The following is an 18,244-nucleotide window of genomic DNA, read 5'->3' as shown; positions in this document are numbered from 1 at the left end:
ACCATTTACAACTTATTTTCTCTAAGATACTGTAAACGAACAACCTGGGAGCGATTCAAATGATCATGAGCAGTGAACACATCAGAGTTTGCATTTGATTTAAAATGGGCCTTTTCTGTTTCTTTCGTTTAGAGCAGTGGTTCTCAACTTTTTCAGGCCGTGACCCCCCAAAATAACCATATTTGAACAGGGGACCCTCCACCCTGAAAAGCAATTGGAATGTAGAAGTTGAGGCATTACATTTGGTTTGACTCGATTCCACAGATAAATATTGTGAAAATAGCAGATCTGCAAGCTCTTTTTTTTTTACGTATTAAAAAGGTCTTAAAAGTCCTTAAATTGTCACTTCACTTAAATTGTCACTTCAAAATCACGTGGGACTCCCCTGGGGGTCCCGACCCACAGGTTGAGAACCACTGCTTTAGTGAGTGGATGTGCGTGCCTTTTCGTTTGTTCCACATGACTCAGGAACCGTTGATTCCCAAGGCTACTCACAGCTCCTTGGCATAAACACACAGCTGAGGTAGTAATGGACCCTTAGGTGGTGGGCTGGATAAGGCAGTGTGTAATTTGTCATACTTTTTTTCTTCATAATTTGAAATTCCACCTGTATCCACAATGATTTATGAGACAGGGTGAGCAGCAGCTAAGCAGAACAAATTACCTTTTGCCACGTGTGAACACAATAGAGTCCTGTTTTTTGTTCTAAAACTTCACGGAGGGCAGCTGCTCTTTATTAGAACTCAGAAACACATTTCAAATGAGCTGCAGTTGCCAAATGTTTGGTCAATCTACCCCAAATGATACCTCATTATTGTCGCTCTGACCCTCTACATGTCATATGACATGAAAAAAGAAATGCATTATGTTTTCTAAGGTACTCCATTTACTGCTTTTGCAGTGTTCCTATAATTAAGGGTGTAGAGCGATGATTCAGTTGAGTGGAGAGCTGAGGGAAGGAACAAGAGGACGCCAGGCACCATCAACACATTGTCAAGTTCTGAAGTTTATTAAACACATCTAGGCCTGTCACAATTATTATATAATCACCTAATTGTGATTATTTGTCACAGTTTGGGCCTGTCCTCTGCTCAGCCCTTCCCCACCCCACCTGCGTGCCCAGCTGTGTGCTGTTTTGGCCTAATGACTTCCTTATTTAAGTGGACTCCCTGTGTTTACTCGTTGCCTTAATATAATCTAAAGCCACGATGCGAGTGGTCCTGTTTCTGGTTATCGTGTGTTTGCTACTTGTGTTCCGAGTCACTGTTTATATCCCCAATGCGCACCGTGACATTATTTGAGATAATCGCAAATTATTTTTGCATAATGGTCATAATCGTTTCCATGTTCATTTTCAAAAGTAGTGGAAATGGCAGATCTACAAGCTCGATGTGACACGTTGTTGTGGGAATCAAATGGAACAGTAAAACACAATGTCATCATGTTCTACATCAGGGGTCATCAACAGGGGGTCCGGGACCCCTAGGGGGTCCTCAGAGTTACTACAGGGGGTCCGCCAAATCTTTGTGTGATATGATTTTTTTTTTTACCTTAACCACTAGAACCCTAGCATCCCTTTTTCTGAGGAAAACTTTAGGCAAAAAAAAGCAGATCTACAAGCTCACAACGCGGCGTTGTGAGCTTGTTGAGCTGTTGAGCTGTTGAGCTGTTCTTTGGAAAAGAGGTTTGGTGTAGAGCGAAAGAAGAGCAGACCAAGTAAACGAAAAAAGTTTAATCTGAAACACAATTTTATACAAAATAGAGGGGGTCCCTGCTTCATCTCTCTCTCAGCTAGGGGGTCCTTGGCCTGAAAACGTTGAAGACCCCTGTTCTACATTACAGATGACTCATACTTCAGTTGCATCTGGTTTAATTGGGCACACTGTCCTGATGAGGCAGTGACCATGGTGTCACAAGTACATCTGTATGCTTCCACAGTACCAGTCAAACAGACCTATACCTATAGAAACCTACCGTCTCTATTCTGCGGGTGAACAGTGGGCGAAAAATGGCTGATCTACAAGCTCACAACGCGACGCCCTTGTGAGCTTGTAGATGGGTCTATTTTTGGCCAAGATGTTTTAGTGTAGAGTCAAAACAGGAAGGGGGCCTAATGTAGAGCCCTGAGGGCCTGTGGTCAATTAAAAAGTGTAGAGTTTAAGTGAATCAAGCATAAGTTATATCATAACATATGTGTCGTAGTTTCCTGGAAGAACAGCTCAATGTGGCTAAATAAAAAAAACAACAACAAACAAATAGAATATTGTATTTTATTTTATTTTCCGGGCCATTCTGTTTCCATGTGTCCTGTTCATACTAGTTCTACTATTTGGTCACGTTGTCAAGGAAGGTGTATCTTGCAGTATTGACAAAAGGCAGGAGATTTAATCAAAAACTCAAAAAAGGTGTATGTACTTTTCAGCCTATTGTTTAAATATGTACATGCATATTCCCATGTATGTGTACTTATGATCTTACTTTGCATATCATGTGCGCCTCCTCACACCCTGATTCTGAGATCTCAAGCTGTATATAACAGCTTCTGTCTCTCTTCTTCAACACGGGAACTTCAGGAAGGAAGACAACACAGATCATTCTACTAAGGTTTGAGATGAATCCTCTCCTCTCCTCTCCTCTCCTCTCCTCTCCTCTCTCAAGAGGAGGAAATGGGAGTGTGAAAATAATTTGATTCACTTTTTTTTACACTGTAATCGTAAGTGATGTGACTATAAAGGTGATTTTTGCAAAGTATCTCTAACCTGTTTGTCTCTCTCTACTGAAGGCAATCAATCATCTTCAACATCTACATCAACATGAGGATGCTGACTGTGTCTCTGCTTCTCTGTGCTGTGGTGGCTCTGACTGCAGGTGTGTCACCGTGTGTGTGTGTGTGTGTGTGTGTGTGTGTGTGTGTGTGTGTGTGTGTGTGTGTGTGTGTGTGTGTGTGTGTGTGTGTGTGTGTGTGTGTGTGTGTGTGTGTGTGTGTGTGTGTGTGTGTGTGTGTGTGTGTGTGCGCGTGTGCGCGTGTAAGAGTGTGTGAGAGAGAGATCAAAACAGAACAATAAGGTCCATAAAGTACACTTTTAATCAGCTTGAATAAGACGTAAACTTATCTTCAACCCCAATGGTCAAGTGAGACCAAATAGGTATAAACTCAGTGGATTATTTAATATTGAATTAATTTAAAACAGCTCTCAAGATTTATATTTCATGAATTCCTGAGGGAATGCAGAATGTAATAAATTGTTAAAAAAATAAAATGACTTCAGTTTCAGTTATAAATAACTGTTGCTGTGCTGTTGAAACTGGAACATGACTGCCATGCAGCCATACTTGTATGTATTGTGGTGTAATCTGAGGCCATAATATACGATATTATTCCTTCAGATGAAGTTGTTAATCTCAGGTGACTCTGTTGTCATTTCAGGCCGGAACCTGAAAGCATGCCCGGGGGGGTGGGCTTCGGGGGGATGTAATCTCTGTCACCGATGTTTTCCCGAAGCAAAGGACTGGGCTGACGCAGAGGTAATTAGAATGAACAACTCCACCAAATGAACCCTAGTGCTTCTCAGTATGATAAAACACACATTAACCACTTTAGCCCTATTTTATACATAGGCTATTTGAAAATAGCAGATCTGCAAGCTCACAACGCGTCGCATCGCGACGCGTTGTGAACTTGTAGATTGGCTATTTTCAAACATTTCAGTACTTTTACTTTTGGTACTTTAAGTATATTTTGATGCCAATACTTTTGTACTTTTACGCAAGTAACATTTTGAACACAGGCCTTTTACTTGTAACAGAGTATTTTTATATTGTGGTATTGACTACTTTTACTTAAAAGTAAAATATCCGAGTACGTCTTCCACCACTGATAATAATAACAATGATAATAATAATGATAATAATTAAGGGTTGTTCTTTCCCTTGTCTTCTCTTCTCTATTATTTAGAGATACTGTGTGTCCCAGGGTGGAAACCTAGCCTCAATCCACAGCAAAGAAGAGCATGCATTCATCCGGGGACTGGTGAGAACGGCGACTGGCAAAGATGCTAAAAGCTGGGTTGGAGGCTACGATGCAGTGAAGGTATACATTCTTCTTCTACTATCTACTCAATCCACTAAGACCGGGAAACGCGTCTGGGTCATTTTTGGGATTTATTTGGCTATTCAAAAATAGCAGATCTACAAGCTCATAGCGCGGCACCGAGTGCCGCGCTATGAGCTTGTGGATCTGCTATTTTTTTGAAAAATCGTGAAAATGGGTGCAAATCTTTGAATACAAATATTCATTTTAAACTCAAATCATTGCTTCTATAGTTACTAGTTACTTTGTAGATTTCTTATTACAAAACATATATTAACCACTTCAGCCCTTTGAAGACATGCGATGCGACGCATTGTGAGCTTATGTAGATCTTCTATTTTCAAACTATTTTGTATACATTTGAAAACTTGAAATGGGACATTCTGCATAAATGACTACTTTTACTTGTGGTACTTTAAGTACATTTTGATGCCAATACTTTTAGACTTTTACTCAAGTACATTTTAAATTCTGTAATTTAACAGACTATTTTTTTTACATTGCAGTATTGATACTTTTACTCAAGTAAAACATTTTAGAACTTTTTCCACCACTGATGGCCATGGTATAAATGGCATTATATTCTCTGTTATCTTGTATTGATTATTGCATTAAACTCTACTTTTCTTCTCATGTAGGAGGGCGTATGGTTCTGGAGTGATGGTACCAAATTCGACTACACAGCTTGGTCCAAGGGACAGCCTGATAATTCGGGGCGCCAGCATTGCCTTGTTGTTAACTACAGTAAGTCACATATTTAATTAAATCCAAATTATTTGTAACCTCTTAAACCTTCTATACTTAGTGAAATGGACCTGAGTTGGCCTGCTCTTGTTTCTTCTACACCAAATCTCTTCATCAGAAATGGCAGATCTACAAGCTCACAACGCGTCGTGTTGCGACGCGTGATGATGAACTTGTAGATCGGCCATGGATTCAAGATTCAAGAGGTTAAAATGTGTGTCCACAATCAGTAGCAACTCAAATGAAAGCTGTTTCTTATAAAAGATGTTTCTTCACGTGATCTGTAAGCAGTGGTGTAAAGTAACTAAGTACATTTATTAAGTACTGTACTTAAGTACACTTTTGAGGACTTTTTACTTTAGGCTACTGGAGTATTTCCCATTTTCAATACTTTTACTTCTACTCCATTACATCTCAGAGGCAAATATTGTACTTTTACTCCACTACAGTTATTTGACAGCTTTAGTTACTAGTTACTTTGCAGATTTCGATTATTATTACAAAACATGCATGAGCCACTTCAACCCTATATACATTTTGGGCATTTGAACATAGCCGATCTACAAGCTCACAATGCGTCGCGATGTGACGCATTGTGAGCTTGTAGATCTGCTATTTTCAAAAGATTTTTGTACACGTTGAACTTGTGAAATGGGACATTCCGCATAATGAGTACTTTTACTTTTGGTACTTTAAGTATATTTTGATGCCAATACATTTGTACTTTTACTCAAGTAAATCTTGATTACCAGACTTTTACTTGTAACAGAGTACTTCTATACTGCCGCATTGATACTTTTACTTAAGTAAAACATGTGAGTACTTTTTCCACCACTGTCTGTAAGCAATTTTAATAATGAACTTTATCTTTCTATCTTCCTATCTACGCATCAGATAACGGCCAATGGGACGACGGCCATTGTAACGGGAGGATGCCGTTTTGCTGTTCTAAAGACATCTAAGGAACCTTAGGTCTGAACATAAAGGAACAGGGATGGAATGAGAGGTTGATTTAAGCTTCACATAAACATAACATGTTCCAATGCCTTCATTTGAATCAATAAAAGGCTAAATAAATCCTTACTGAAACAAGTCAGTGTCTGTGTGATTCATTATGTATCAGGGGTGTAAAGTAATTAAGTACATTTACTTAAGTACTGTACTTAAGTACAATTTTGAGGTATGTTTTACTTTACTTGAGTAGTTCCAATTTCCAATACTTTTACTTCTACTCCACTACATCTCAGAGGCAAATATTGTACTTTTACTCCACTACAATTATTTGAAAACTTTAGTAACTAGTTACTTTGTAGATTTAGATTATTATTACAAAACATACATTAACCACTTCAGCCCTATATATACATTTCGGCCTTTTGAAAATAGCCGATCTACAAGCTCGCGATGCGACGCATTTTGAGTTTGTAGATCTGCTATTTTCAAAAGATTTGTATGCATTTTGAACTTGAAAATGGGACATTCTGCATAATGACTACTTTCTACTTTTGGTACTTTAAGTACATTTTGATGCCAATACTTTTGTACTTTTACTCAATTATAATTTGAATACCTTACTTTTACTTGTAACAGTGTATTTCTACATTTCAGTATTGATACTTTTACTTACTTAAGAGTAGGCTACTTTTTCCATCACTGCCTGAGTTCATGACGTACCTGAGGGAAAATAATCAATAATAATAATATGTTCATGTTCCAGAGAAGTGTAAGTTAACATAGTTGATATCATGACGTGCAGCTCCTTGGCATGAACACACACCTGAGGTGATGGAGCGGTATCGTGTGAGCTTATAGTGCAAATTCATACATGCACGCACTGTGTGTTCTCACCACACCCTGGTTGACTGACACCAGGTGCCCTAGACCAAGGAAATTAGAAAAGAAGGAAGGGACGGCCTAGGGGGCAGGCAGACGCCATTGCTTGCATGGCAGACGCCATTGATGCGCATGGGAGCCAAAATTGGAACAGGAAGTTTGGTGAAATACTATGAAGTCTATGGCAGCCAGCTGGACCAGGTTGTGAACAAACACTATTTCTGAACGATTGTGTCCTTTGTCAGATAATCGGTTCAGGAATATAAAAGAAGGTTTTTATCACAGGTTTTTATCCAATCAATTCGGATTTTTTTTTAGCACACTGTATAATTTTATTGAGGCATCTAAACAGCGGCATGTATCGTCCATAGACTGTATAAAAATCGTCTCTGGCAGTGTTGCCAGATTGTGTGAGAGAAATAAGCAACCAGGTCTAGGAAAACAAGCCCAAAAGAAGCACCGGCCGCCAGGGGTCTTCAACGTTTTCCCAAACTGATGGGGAGATGGAGCAGGGACCCCCTACCCTACCTCGACCCCATCAATATATTGTATAATTATGTATACAATTGTGTTTCATATACATACATGTTATTGTGCATCAATACTAAGCTATTAAAAATATATTTTTTTTTATTGTCTAATCAAGCAACAATTCGCGGACCCCCTGCAGATCGTGGACCCCCTAGGGGTTGCGGACCCCTGTTGAAGACTTGCACTAGTAGTAGGGGGTACTAAGTGAAAAATCGTTACGCGGCGGATAAAAGCATGAAATTTGATACAGATGTCCCTTGGGTCATCCTAAAACATCCTAGAAGGGGTGCCCAAAAAAATCTTAAACAGGAAGTGAGTTATGGACAAAATCCAAAATGGCCACCTAAACTGTTGACCGTTGACTCAAAAGACACCAAAAGAATCTCCAAAAAGCATAAAATGTGGCACACATGTCCCTTGGGTCATCCTAAGACATCCTAGAAGGGGTGCCCAAAAAAATCTGAAACAGGAAGTGAGTTATTGACCAAATTGAAAATGGCCGCCTAGTGTTGTCGATTGACTCAAAAGACAACTAAAGAATCTCCAAAAAGTATAAAATGTGTCACACATGTCCCTTGGGTCATCCTAAGACATCCTAGAAGGGGTGCCCAAAAAAGTCTTCAACAGGAAGTGAGTTATTGACTAAATTGAAAATGGCCGCCTACAGTGCTGGCGATTGACTCAAAAAGCCTATAGAATCTCCAAAAAGCATACAATTTGGCACATATGTCCCTTGGGTCATCCTAACACATCCTAGAAGGGGTGCCCAAAATAATCTGAAACAGGAAGTGAGTTATTGACTAAATTGAAAATGGCCGCCTACAGTGTTGAAAGATGATGCAAGATACCTAAAGAATCTCATAAAAGCATGAAATGTGGTACAAATGTCCCTTGAGTGATCTGAACGCATCCTACAAGGGGTGCCCAAAAAGGTTTTAAACAGGAAGTGACCGCCTAAAGCAGTTGACACAAAAGAAAACATAAAGGGACGTCATAAAAGTGTATAATTTGGTACGTACATTGAGTGCTTCTTAATATATCCTAGAAGAGGTTATTTATCTGCTTGTTTATTAAACTTTTTAGGAAGGGACCATGTTGAAGAAATTCTAAATGGCTGTTTAAACAGTTGACTATGGCAGTCTGCATATTATGACTCATATTATGACTCATATTATGACTCAATACGACAGGTTATGCACTGCATAACCTGCCGTATTTTGTAGTCTACCTTCTGTTTTCATTTCTACATCACTTATTCATTTTACTTTCTGCATTCTTTTTTTATTGTACTCTTTGAATCTTCTTTATTTATCTAACTCTCTGCATATTCTTATTTATTTTACTCTGCATCTTATCTTACTCTGCATATTCTTATTTTACTCTCTGCATCTTATTTATTTTGCACTCTACATCTTCTTGCTTGTTTTACGCACTATCTTCTCATGTATTTTCTTCTTGATCATTACTGTTTTTTTGTGATTAGTGTTTAGTTCTAGTACATGTATTCATGTGTGCCATTTCGCAATTACCAGCACATTGGCATAATGCTCTGCAAGGTAACCCAGCATCCCGGCATCTACACTTTCTTGAACAGAAGGGCTCAGCTTTGCCGCCACACTTGAGTTCTCTACAAACTTAAGCAGCCTCTGGCAAGAGTGTCCATAAAGGTGTCCACGAATCAGCGACTTTAATCCATCCATATTTGTCAGGAGATGGTAGAGATTGCATAGCTTTCAGGCTTCTGGACCAAATGCCAGATTGGCTGCTCGATTTGAATATCGTAGCAGTGCAGCCCGTGTGGGAGGAGTGTTTTCCATTGAGAGACTATTAAAACTTTTTTTGGCACCCCTTAGGATGCATTCAGATCACCCAAGGGACATTTGTACCAAATTTCATGCTTTTATATGAGATTATTTTTTATGAGTGTCTTTTGCATCGTCTGTCAACACTGTACACGGCCATTTTCAATTTAGTCAATAACTCACTTCCTGTTTCAGATAATTTCAGGCACCCCTTCTGGGATGTCTTGGGATGACCCAAGGGACATGTATGCCAAATTGTATGCTTTTATGAGATTCTTTAGTTGTCTTTTGAGTCAATCGACAACACTGTAGATGGTCATTTTCAATTTTGTCAATGACTCACTTCCTGTTTAAGATTTTTCTGGGCACCCCTTCTGGGATGTCTTGGGATGACCCAAGGGACATGTATGCCAAATTGTATGCTTTTATGAGATTCTTTAGTTGTCTTTTGAGTCAATGGATAACACTGTAGGCGGCCAATTTAAATTTTGTCAATAACTCAGTTCCTGCTTAAGATTTTTTGGGGCACCCCTTCTAGGATGTCTTAGGATGACCAAAAGGACATGTGTGCCAAATTGTATGCTTTTATGAGATTCTTTAGTTGTCTTTTGAGTCAATCGACAACACTAGGCGGCCATTTTCAATTTAGTCCATAACTCACTTCCTGTTTCAGATTCCTTTGGGCACCCCTTCTAGGATGTCTTAGGATGACCCAAGGGACATATGTGCCAAATGTTATGCTTTTTGGAGATTCTTTTGGTGTCTTTTGAGTCAACGGTCAACAGTTTAGGTGGCCATTTTGAATTTTGTCCATAACTCACTTCCTGTTTGAGATTTTTTTGGGCACCCCTTCTAGGATGTTTTAGGATGACCCAAGGGACATCTGTATCAAATTTCATGCTTTTATCCGCCGCGTAACGATTTGGCCATTTTTTGTGCTTAGTACCCCCTACTATAGGCCATTATGAGCACTTTAAACCTTTACTGTATACATTGAAAATAGCCGATCTACAAGCTCACAACGCGTTGTGAGCTTGTAGATCTGCTATTTAAAAAAATATATTGAAGTAAAATGTGAAATATTGAGGATTTTTGAAACACTAACAACACAAATCTGGTACGGGGCTCTCTGGCACAAAACATTTTCAGATGGGGGTTAGGGACAAATACATATTAATTTGAGGGTCCATGACATAAACATAATTAAGAACCACTGGTTAAAATAAATGTAAAATTGTGAAGCCCAAGTCCAAATAATCAACTACACTTTAGAAAAAAGCCCATAAAACCGCAACCCGCAACTACCAATATTTACAAGCAACTTCACAGAAAAATAAGCCCAAAGTCGCTTATAATAAGTGGACATGGCAACACTGGTTTCTGTCTTGGCAGTATCGCGTACTTTGTGCTCCTTAGATAGCTCAATAAACTTATACAGTGGACACATCGAAAAGCAACACAGCAGAAAACAATGTGTGATATGTCTTCTTTTATTTTCCAGAAGCAATTACTTTACAAAGGTCTCAGTCATTCAGAAATATATTTTGTTCATGAGCTGATCCACCGGGCTCTCATTAACTCCAATGCATTCCACTGAACTCACGGCTGCAGTCTGGCTCCCATGGTGCGACGAATCTGCCGGCTGGAATTGCATGATAGCGAAAATGACGTAGATGACCCTACCTTCTTTAAATATATCTTGCCCTAGACTAGGTCAGTGGTTCTCAAGCTGTGGGTCGGGATCCCCAGGGGGGTCCCCACATGATTGTGGGGGGTCCCCAGATGACGGATTTTTAATACCTTAATATATTTAAAAAAAAAGAAAGAAAGACTAGAAAAAAGACCATTACTGCATCAAAAGTAATCAACAAACTAAGGTATAACTGGTCAAACATTTGCCAAATTGTTAGATAGTAGTATAGTGTTTACAGGAATTACAGCAGTGTTTATCACTTTAAATGGCCAGAACTCAAGACCATTGATCTGATCAGTGCAATATAGGGTTAGATTTGATGGCTGCATAGCGACTTGAAAATCTGGCATCTTAAATTCTCTCAAAGCACTTCTATAGCATTTAACAGCATTTATGATCACTTTAAAAGCCATTTATTTTATTTATTTATATGTTTATTTGACAGGGACAATACAAAAAAAAACAATGTATCATGTTATAAAACATGAAACCTGTTGCATTGTATATGGGGTTTAATAGCCGAGGCTAATTTAACAGTTTAGTGCTTACACTGAACATGAAGATAGTATGGTGATGATCTCTGTGATCCATGTTTGTTTGTCACCTGACAGAAGTACTGTCCAGAGTCCGCAGGAGACACATTGTCCTTTACCAGCTGAGGACCAGTGGAGATATATCTGATGTCTCTGTACCAGGTGTAGATGTCTACTGGTGGGTTGACATCACTGCTGCAGGTCAGAGTCACGTTGCTGCCCTCAACAACTTCTCCTGGTGGATCCACTGATACTGAGGGTTTTCAATCATAAATAGGGATTAGGTTGCGTTGCATAAAGAGACAAGTAGGTGGCGGTAATGCACAAATTATGTTTGCCCACCGCCAATGAACCTTAATAGAAGAAGAAGGGATGTCCCACCCGGGCTCCCGTCGTCCTGTGTGCAAACGCGACGCCGTTAGCCGAAAGGGCTAGCTGTCATTAGCAGCGGATAAACAGCCATGGCAGCAGGTGTACAACCACAGGTAGGACTAGATATATAATAACTCTATAATGACAACCCCAGGTAGGAGGCTGTTCTAAGGGGGGTTTCATGCAGGTTTTCAACCCAGCCCTCAAACATGACTGTCATATCATGACAGTCATGGCGCAAACTTGTACCTGGTATTGGACATTTCTCCATTTACATCACGTACATCTACGTAAACGTTCAGATTTGAAATATAAAGTGCTGACCCCACGGCCACGGATGTAACTAGTTGAAACGCTTGGGTCTAAGTACCCGTATCTCCCGTATTGTTCAATAAAAAGCTTTTTAATCCGATTGGTGGCCATTTTTCTCATAGAGTTATAATGTATCAGAGTGCAATACACCTCCCAACCAATAGGGTCGCGTAGTTGAAAGCACATGAAAAACATTTTTAAAAAATGGCCACCGATCGGATTAAAATGCTTTTTATTGAACAATACGGAAGATTAGGGTACTTAGACCCAGGCTTTTTAACTTGTTACATCCATGGCCGTGGGGTCAGCACTTTATATCTGAAATCTGAACGTTTATGTAGATGTGTGGGTTGTAAATGGAGAAATGTACAAAACCAGGAACAAGTTGCGCCATGACGCTTCTGACAGACGAGCGTCATGTGAACCATGGCTATATTTCAACCTGTCTGGTTCGTTACCCATTACATGGTGACATGTAGTATAGAATCAGTGGAGTAAAGTAACTAAGTGCATTTACTCAAGTACTGTACGCAAGTACACTTTTGAGTTATTTTTTACTTTACTGGAGTGTTTCCAATTTCCAATACTTTTACTTCTACTCCACTACATCTCAGAGACAAACATTGTACTTTTACTCCACTACAAACATTTGACAGCTTTAGTTACTTTGCAGATATACATTATTATAAAACATACATTAACCACTTCAGCCCTATCTCATACATAGGCTATTTGAAGCAGATCTACAAGCTCACAACAGGTCGCTGTCTCTCTCTGTGTGTCTGTCTCTGTCTCTGTCTCTGTCTGTCTCTCTGTCTGTCTCTCTCTCTCTCTCTCTCTCTCTCTCTCTGTTTCTCTGTCTGTCTGTCTCTCTCTCTCTCTCTGTCTATGTCAATCTGTCTCTCTCTGTGTGTGTGTGTGTGTGTGTGTGTGTGTGTGTGTGTCATTTGTCTGTCTGTCTGTCTCTCTCTCTCTCTCTCTCTCTCTCTGTTTCTCTGTCTGTCTGTGTCTCTCTCTCTCTCTCTGTCTATGTCAATCTGTCTCTCTGTGTGTGTGTGTGTGTGTGTGTGTGTGTCTGTCATTTGTCTGTCTGTCTGTCTCTCACTCTCTCTTTCTTGCTCACTATGCCTTTTATTCTCGCTCCATACCTATCAATACATCTATCTATATCTCTTTCTAACTATACACCATCTCTCTCTCTCTCTATGTAGGACGATCTCCTGAAAATGACTCACAGGGAGAGCTGGAAGTAAGTCATTTTTCAACTTGTGTGTGTGTGTGTGTGTGTGTGTGTGATCCGATTGTATTCCGATTATTGTGATTCACGATGCATTGCGATTAATTTACTTCCATTATCTTTTATTGATAATAAAAACTAATGGAAGAGATGTGTCACTATATGTCAACTGGAAGGTTGTATTTGCCAACATCAATAATTGCAGTCCTTTTTTTGTAAAATAATACTGACTTATAACAAAGGCTTCTCAATATTCTGATAACCAACCAAAATCTGGCTGCTACTCTGTGTCAATTACCAATATGAGGGAGAAAAAAATAGATTTTTTTCTTCTATTAACCCATTAAGACCTGAGGCGATTCTTAAAAAATATCTAAATCCTAACAGTTTTTTGAAAAAAATCTAAAAAAGAAAATCTAGATTTTTCTAAAATAGCAGATCTGCAAGCTCATAGCGCGGCACTCGGTGCCGCGCTATGAGCTTGTATATCTGGTATTTTTGAATAGCCAAAGAAATCTAAAGTGACACAGACGCTGTGTGTGTGTGTGTGTGTGTGTGTGTGTGTGTGTGTGTGTGTGTGTGTGTGTGTGTGTGTGTGTGTGTGTGTGTGTGTGTGTGTGTGTGTGTGTGTGTGTGTGTGTGTGTGTGTGTGTGTGTGTGTGTGTGTGTGTGTGTGTGTGTGTGTGTGTGTGTGTGTGTGTGTGTGTATCTTGCTCATGACCCCTGTCCTCCCCCCCTCTCTCTCTCTCTCTCTCCCTTTTTAGGGTCAATCATGAGCGCCTCCACGTGAAGCACCGGGGTCACGAGGCCATGCACGCCGAGATGATCATGATCCTCATCGCCACGCTGGTGGTCGCCCAGGTGGTCCTGGTGCAGTGGAAGCAGCGCCACCACCGCTCCTACAACGTGAGTTCATGGGAGGGACAGGCAGGCAGAGGAAGGCAGGGAGCTGGTAACCACATGAACCCCTAGCACCCCTTTATTTGGAAAGGTGTGAACATTTTTCAACATGGAAACGATTATGACAATTATGCAAAAAAATAATTGCGTTTATCTTTACATAATTGCCGTTAGACGATTGTGTAATAATTGTGCCTACACTAGCACCCCTATACTCCATCACCAGTGGTGGAAAGTAACTAAGAACATTTACTTAAGTACTGTACTTAAGTACAATTTTGAGGTATTTGTACTTTACTCGAGTATTTCCAATTTCCAATACTGTTACTTCTACTCCACTACAATTATTTGAAAACTTGAGTTACTAGTTACTTTTCAGATATACATTTTTATGTTATAAAACATACATTAACCACTTTAGCCCTATTTTATACATAGGCTATTTGAAAATAGCCGATCTACAAGATGCGACGCGTTGTGAGCTTGTAGATCTGCTATTTTCAAATATTTTATTAATTTTACTTTTTACTTTAAGTACATTTTGATGCCAATACTTTTGTACTTTTACTCAAGTCCATTTTTTTATTCTGGACTTTTACTTGTAACAGAGTATTTCTATATTGCAGTATTGATACTTTTACTTAAGTAAAGAATTTGAGTACTTTTTCCACCACTGTCCATCACAAAAATTAAGCCATTCCTCTCTGTCCACGATCTTGAACTAGTCACACGTGCCCTCATAACAGCCCGTTTAGATTACTGCAATTCCCTTTATACCGGGTTCAGTCACTCAGCTCTGTCCCGTCTTCGATTGGGCCAAAATGTGGCGGCCAGGCTCTTGACTGGTACAATGAAGAGAGACCATTATTACCCCCGTCCTGGCTTCCCTCCACTGGCTGCCAGTGCGGTTTAGAATCAATGTAAAGACTCTCCTATTCGTTTATAAAGCCTCTACTGGACTGGCCCCCTCTTAAGGTGACTCGTCTCCACCAAACAGACATTTTTATTAGGAAGAAAACACGGACTGGATCTGTGGATCCGGATCCGGATCTTCAAATAGTAAAATCAACAGGAAGTTAACATTTTTATAAAAGGAAAAAACAGTACTGGGTTTGGTGATGCTCTATATTGTCTGAATCAGCTTTGTTTGCGTTCGTTTATGTGCTAAAAGAGTGACTTTGAGAGCTGTTTCAGCGTATACAATGTAAGTCAATGAGGAGAATATTTTGAATGATCAATTTCCAATCAATGGAGCATTTATTTTGTATTTCTTGTCCACCTTTTGGAGTTACATCATGGCAAGGTAACTACACAACCCAAACCTCTACCAAAGTGGTCTTGCCCTTTTTTAAAGGAGAATTCCGGAGTACGTTTTTCGTACCTTTTTTATATGATATTACTATATCCTAGGACGACAAACACGACCAGTGGTTTGTGTTTGTGTTAATTTAACTGGGTGTGTGTTCTCTCCATCCAGATGGTAACTCTACTCCAGATGTGGGTGGTTCCTCTGTACTTCACCATTAAGCTGTACTGGTGGAGGTTCCTGTCCATGTGGGGTATGTTCTCTGTCATCACCAGCTACGTCATCTTCAGAGCCACGCGCAAGCCGCTGTCCGGCCGCACGCCCAGGTACCACGATGTGCACATATATGCACATAAATAATACCTTCAAGGTTTCATATATTTAGATATTAGGACTACAGCTATGGACTGTTTTAATAATTGATTAATCTGTCGATTTTTTCCTTCTTCGATTAATCTACATGTTTAATTTAGACAGTGCAATGATACGTTTATCTGTAGAATAGGTTGTCTGAGTCCAAACACATCTGTCAATAACGCAATGTGTTTTACCCAGCAGTCAACAACAATACTCAAGACAGACATTCATATTAGAACTGTTTGCGATATGTCACTAGATGGATTATCTGACTGTTAAAATGATTTGATTAACTATATCACCGTTAGTATGTATGTACCAGTGCACAGTTATGAGGAAAGAAGGAAAAAAAAACTCGCAATTCTTGCCTTTTTATTTGGCGGAAATGGGCTTCCATACCAAACAGCTTGGTCAGTTGCTACACACAGTCTTGAAGTTTAGCATTTAGAATCTGTCTTCAAAATGGACCTCGGTTTGAAACCAGCTAAGAAGCTGTGTAGGAAATTGTTACCCGTTAACATTGGCCCAGAAGAGAAGATTTGTGTTAAAAAAAAAAAGGAACTTTAAAGATATTTCAGAAATGTTCAAAAATAGCAGATGCTGTGAGCTTCATCATCTGCTATTTTTTGAGAACCACTGTTCTAAATCCTAAGAGTTTCCTGTAAAACGTATGTTGCTATATATATATATACTGTATATGTATAGCGTGTGTGTGTGTGTGTGTGTGTGTGTGTGTGTGTGTGTGTGTTTCAGGATGGTGTATAAGTGGTTCCTATTGATCTATAAGCTGAGCTATGCGGTGGGGGTTCTGGGCTACCTGGCCATCATGTTCACCATGTTCGGCTTCAACGTCTTCTTCAGGTGAGGACAGACAATGGGCTCCGGTTACACCACACGCCTCATACATGTCAAGTACAGGCTGGGGGGGGGGGGGGGGGGGGAGTGTAGAGCCAAGATGGGGGACTTTCTGTTTGCTGTCATGTTGTTCTCTCATACATATACAGTATATATTTATCAGTGGTGGAAAAAGTCATCAAATTCTTGACTCAAGTAAAAGTACCAATACTGCATTATAGAAATATTCCATTACAAGTAAAAGTCCAGAATTCAAAATTGACTCGAGTAAAAGTACAAAAGTATTGGCATCAAAATGTATTTAAAGTACCAAAAGTAAAAGTACTAAAATGTTTGAAAATAGCAGATCTATAAGCTCACAACGCGTCGCGATGCGACGCGTTGTGAGCTTATAGATCTGCTATTTTCAAATAGCCTATGTATGAAATAGGGCTAAAAAGTGGTTAATGTATGTTGCATAATATCATAATTTGTTTCTGAAAAGTAACTAGTATCTAAAGTTTTCAAATAACTGTAGTGGAGTAAAAGTACAATATTTGCCTCTGAGATGTAGTGGAGTAGAAGTAAAAGTATTGGAAATTGGAAATACTCAAGTAAAGTACAAATACCTCAACATTTTACTTAAGTACAGTACTTAAGTAAATGTTCTTAGTTACTTTCCACCACTGATATTTATATCTTTATTTAATCTCTCTCTTTCTTCTATTCTCTCTTTCCCTGTCTCTGTCACACTCTCCCTTTGACTCCATCTCTATCTCTCTCTCTCTTTCTCTGTCTCAGGATCAAAGCAGAGGATTCTATGGACGTTGGCGTGATCATGCTGTTCTACGGTCTGTATTATGGCGTGATGGGGAGAGACTTCGCAGAGATCTGCTCCGACTACATGGCGTCCACAATCGGGGTAAAATCAAATGAGTTTAACTCAGTGGTTTTCAACCTTTTTCATGCCAAGGACCCCTAAATAAAAAATAAAATATGTATTTGGTATGTTAACTCATTGAGTGCCATTAACGTGTTTCAAGTGTTTTTACCGCTATGGCGCAACGTGCCAATGACGTTTTTTTTTTTTTTACTCTCTCAGTGCCAAGCCCCGAGTTATCCCGAGTTTTAGGGTTATACCCTCAGTGCCAGAACGAGAAATCCCGAGTTTCATTTTTTATTTCATTTTTTATTTCATTTCAGCCATAGCTGAAAGAGTTAAAACATGTTCAGAACCCAAGATATCATCATCTGAAGATTTGCAGCTCCATCCACTCCTTGTTTAACGCATAACTGAAAAAGGCTGCATCTCGCTTCCTAAGCCCTTTTTTTTTTACTTTGAAAAAACTCTGACACTGGGACAACATAATATAGAAATATTTTTTGTTTATTCGTTTTTGTTCTTTTACATACTCATAGGTAGTACAATTGAGTGCCAGAATTGCCAAACGTTTAAAAAAAAAATAATCTGGCACTCAATGAGTTAACTAATTTTGCTGGGGACCACCTGGAACCCCCTCAAGGACCACTGGTGGTCCCCGGACCACTGGTTGAGAACCACTGGTCTAACTCACAAAGATATCAGTCTGTCATTTGTTTCTCTTGGAACATACACGTATGTACATATGGGGGCACATAAGAGAATGTGTCTGTGAGTGTGCTTGAGTACATGTATAAACTGTATGTGCATGTGTGTATAC

At 39.5% G+C, this 18,244-nt stretch overlaps 2 protein-coding genes across 3 annotated transcripts in view; both read left to right on the top strand.

Moving 5' to 3' along the window:
• Positions 1-2,813: 2,813 nt before the first annotated feature.
• On the top strand, positions 2,814-5,796 carry LOC308101541 (ladderlectin-like; the record flags this gene model as incomplete). The annotated part of the gene is made up of 5 exons (XM_080450963.1): positions 2,814-2,868; positions 3,428-3,525; positions 3,956-4,090; positions 4,729-4,834; positions 5,729-5,796. The coding sequence occupies 5 exons, from the start codon at positions 2,814-2,816 to the stop codon at positions 5,794-5,796; spliced, it is 462 nt and encodes a 153-aa protein (XP_080307089.1).
• A 5,818-nt stretch (positions 5,797-11,614) lies between these two features.
• Positions 11,615-18,244, top strand: part of rnf175 (ring finger protein 175) — a 13,624-nt gene continuing 6,994 nt past the window's right edge. For both annotated transcript variants that reach the window (XM_080452024.1, XM_080452023.1), the window contains exons 1-6: positions 11,615-11,711; positions 13,122-13,159; positions 13,912-14,053; positions 15,525-15,679; positions 16,464-16,571; positions 17,346-17,466. In XM_080452024.1, the coding sequence (XP_080308150.1) occupies positions 11,688-11,711; positions 13,122-13,159; positions 13,912-14,053; positions 15,525-15,679; positions 16,464-16,571; positions 17,346-17,466 (588 nt within the window). In that variant the 5' untranslated portion in view covers positions 11,615-11,687. The remainder of the gene's footprint in view (positions 11,712-13,121; positions 13,160-13,911; positions 14,054-15,524; positions 15,680-16,463; positions 16,572-17,345; positions 17,467-18,244) is intronic.

The sequence above is a fragment of the Gymnoscopelus braueri genome (genome assembly GCF_963280865.1).
Source record: "Gymnoscopelus braueri genome assembly, chromosome: 15".
In the NCBI taxonomy this organism is placed as follows: Eukaryota; Metazoa; Chordata; class Actinopteri; order Myctophiformes; family Myctophidae; genus Gymnoscopelus; species Gymnoscopelus braueri.
This window is presented reverse-complemented; position numbering and strand designations above follow the sequence as displayed.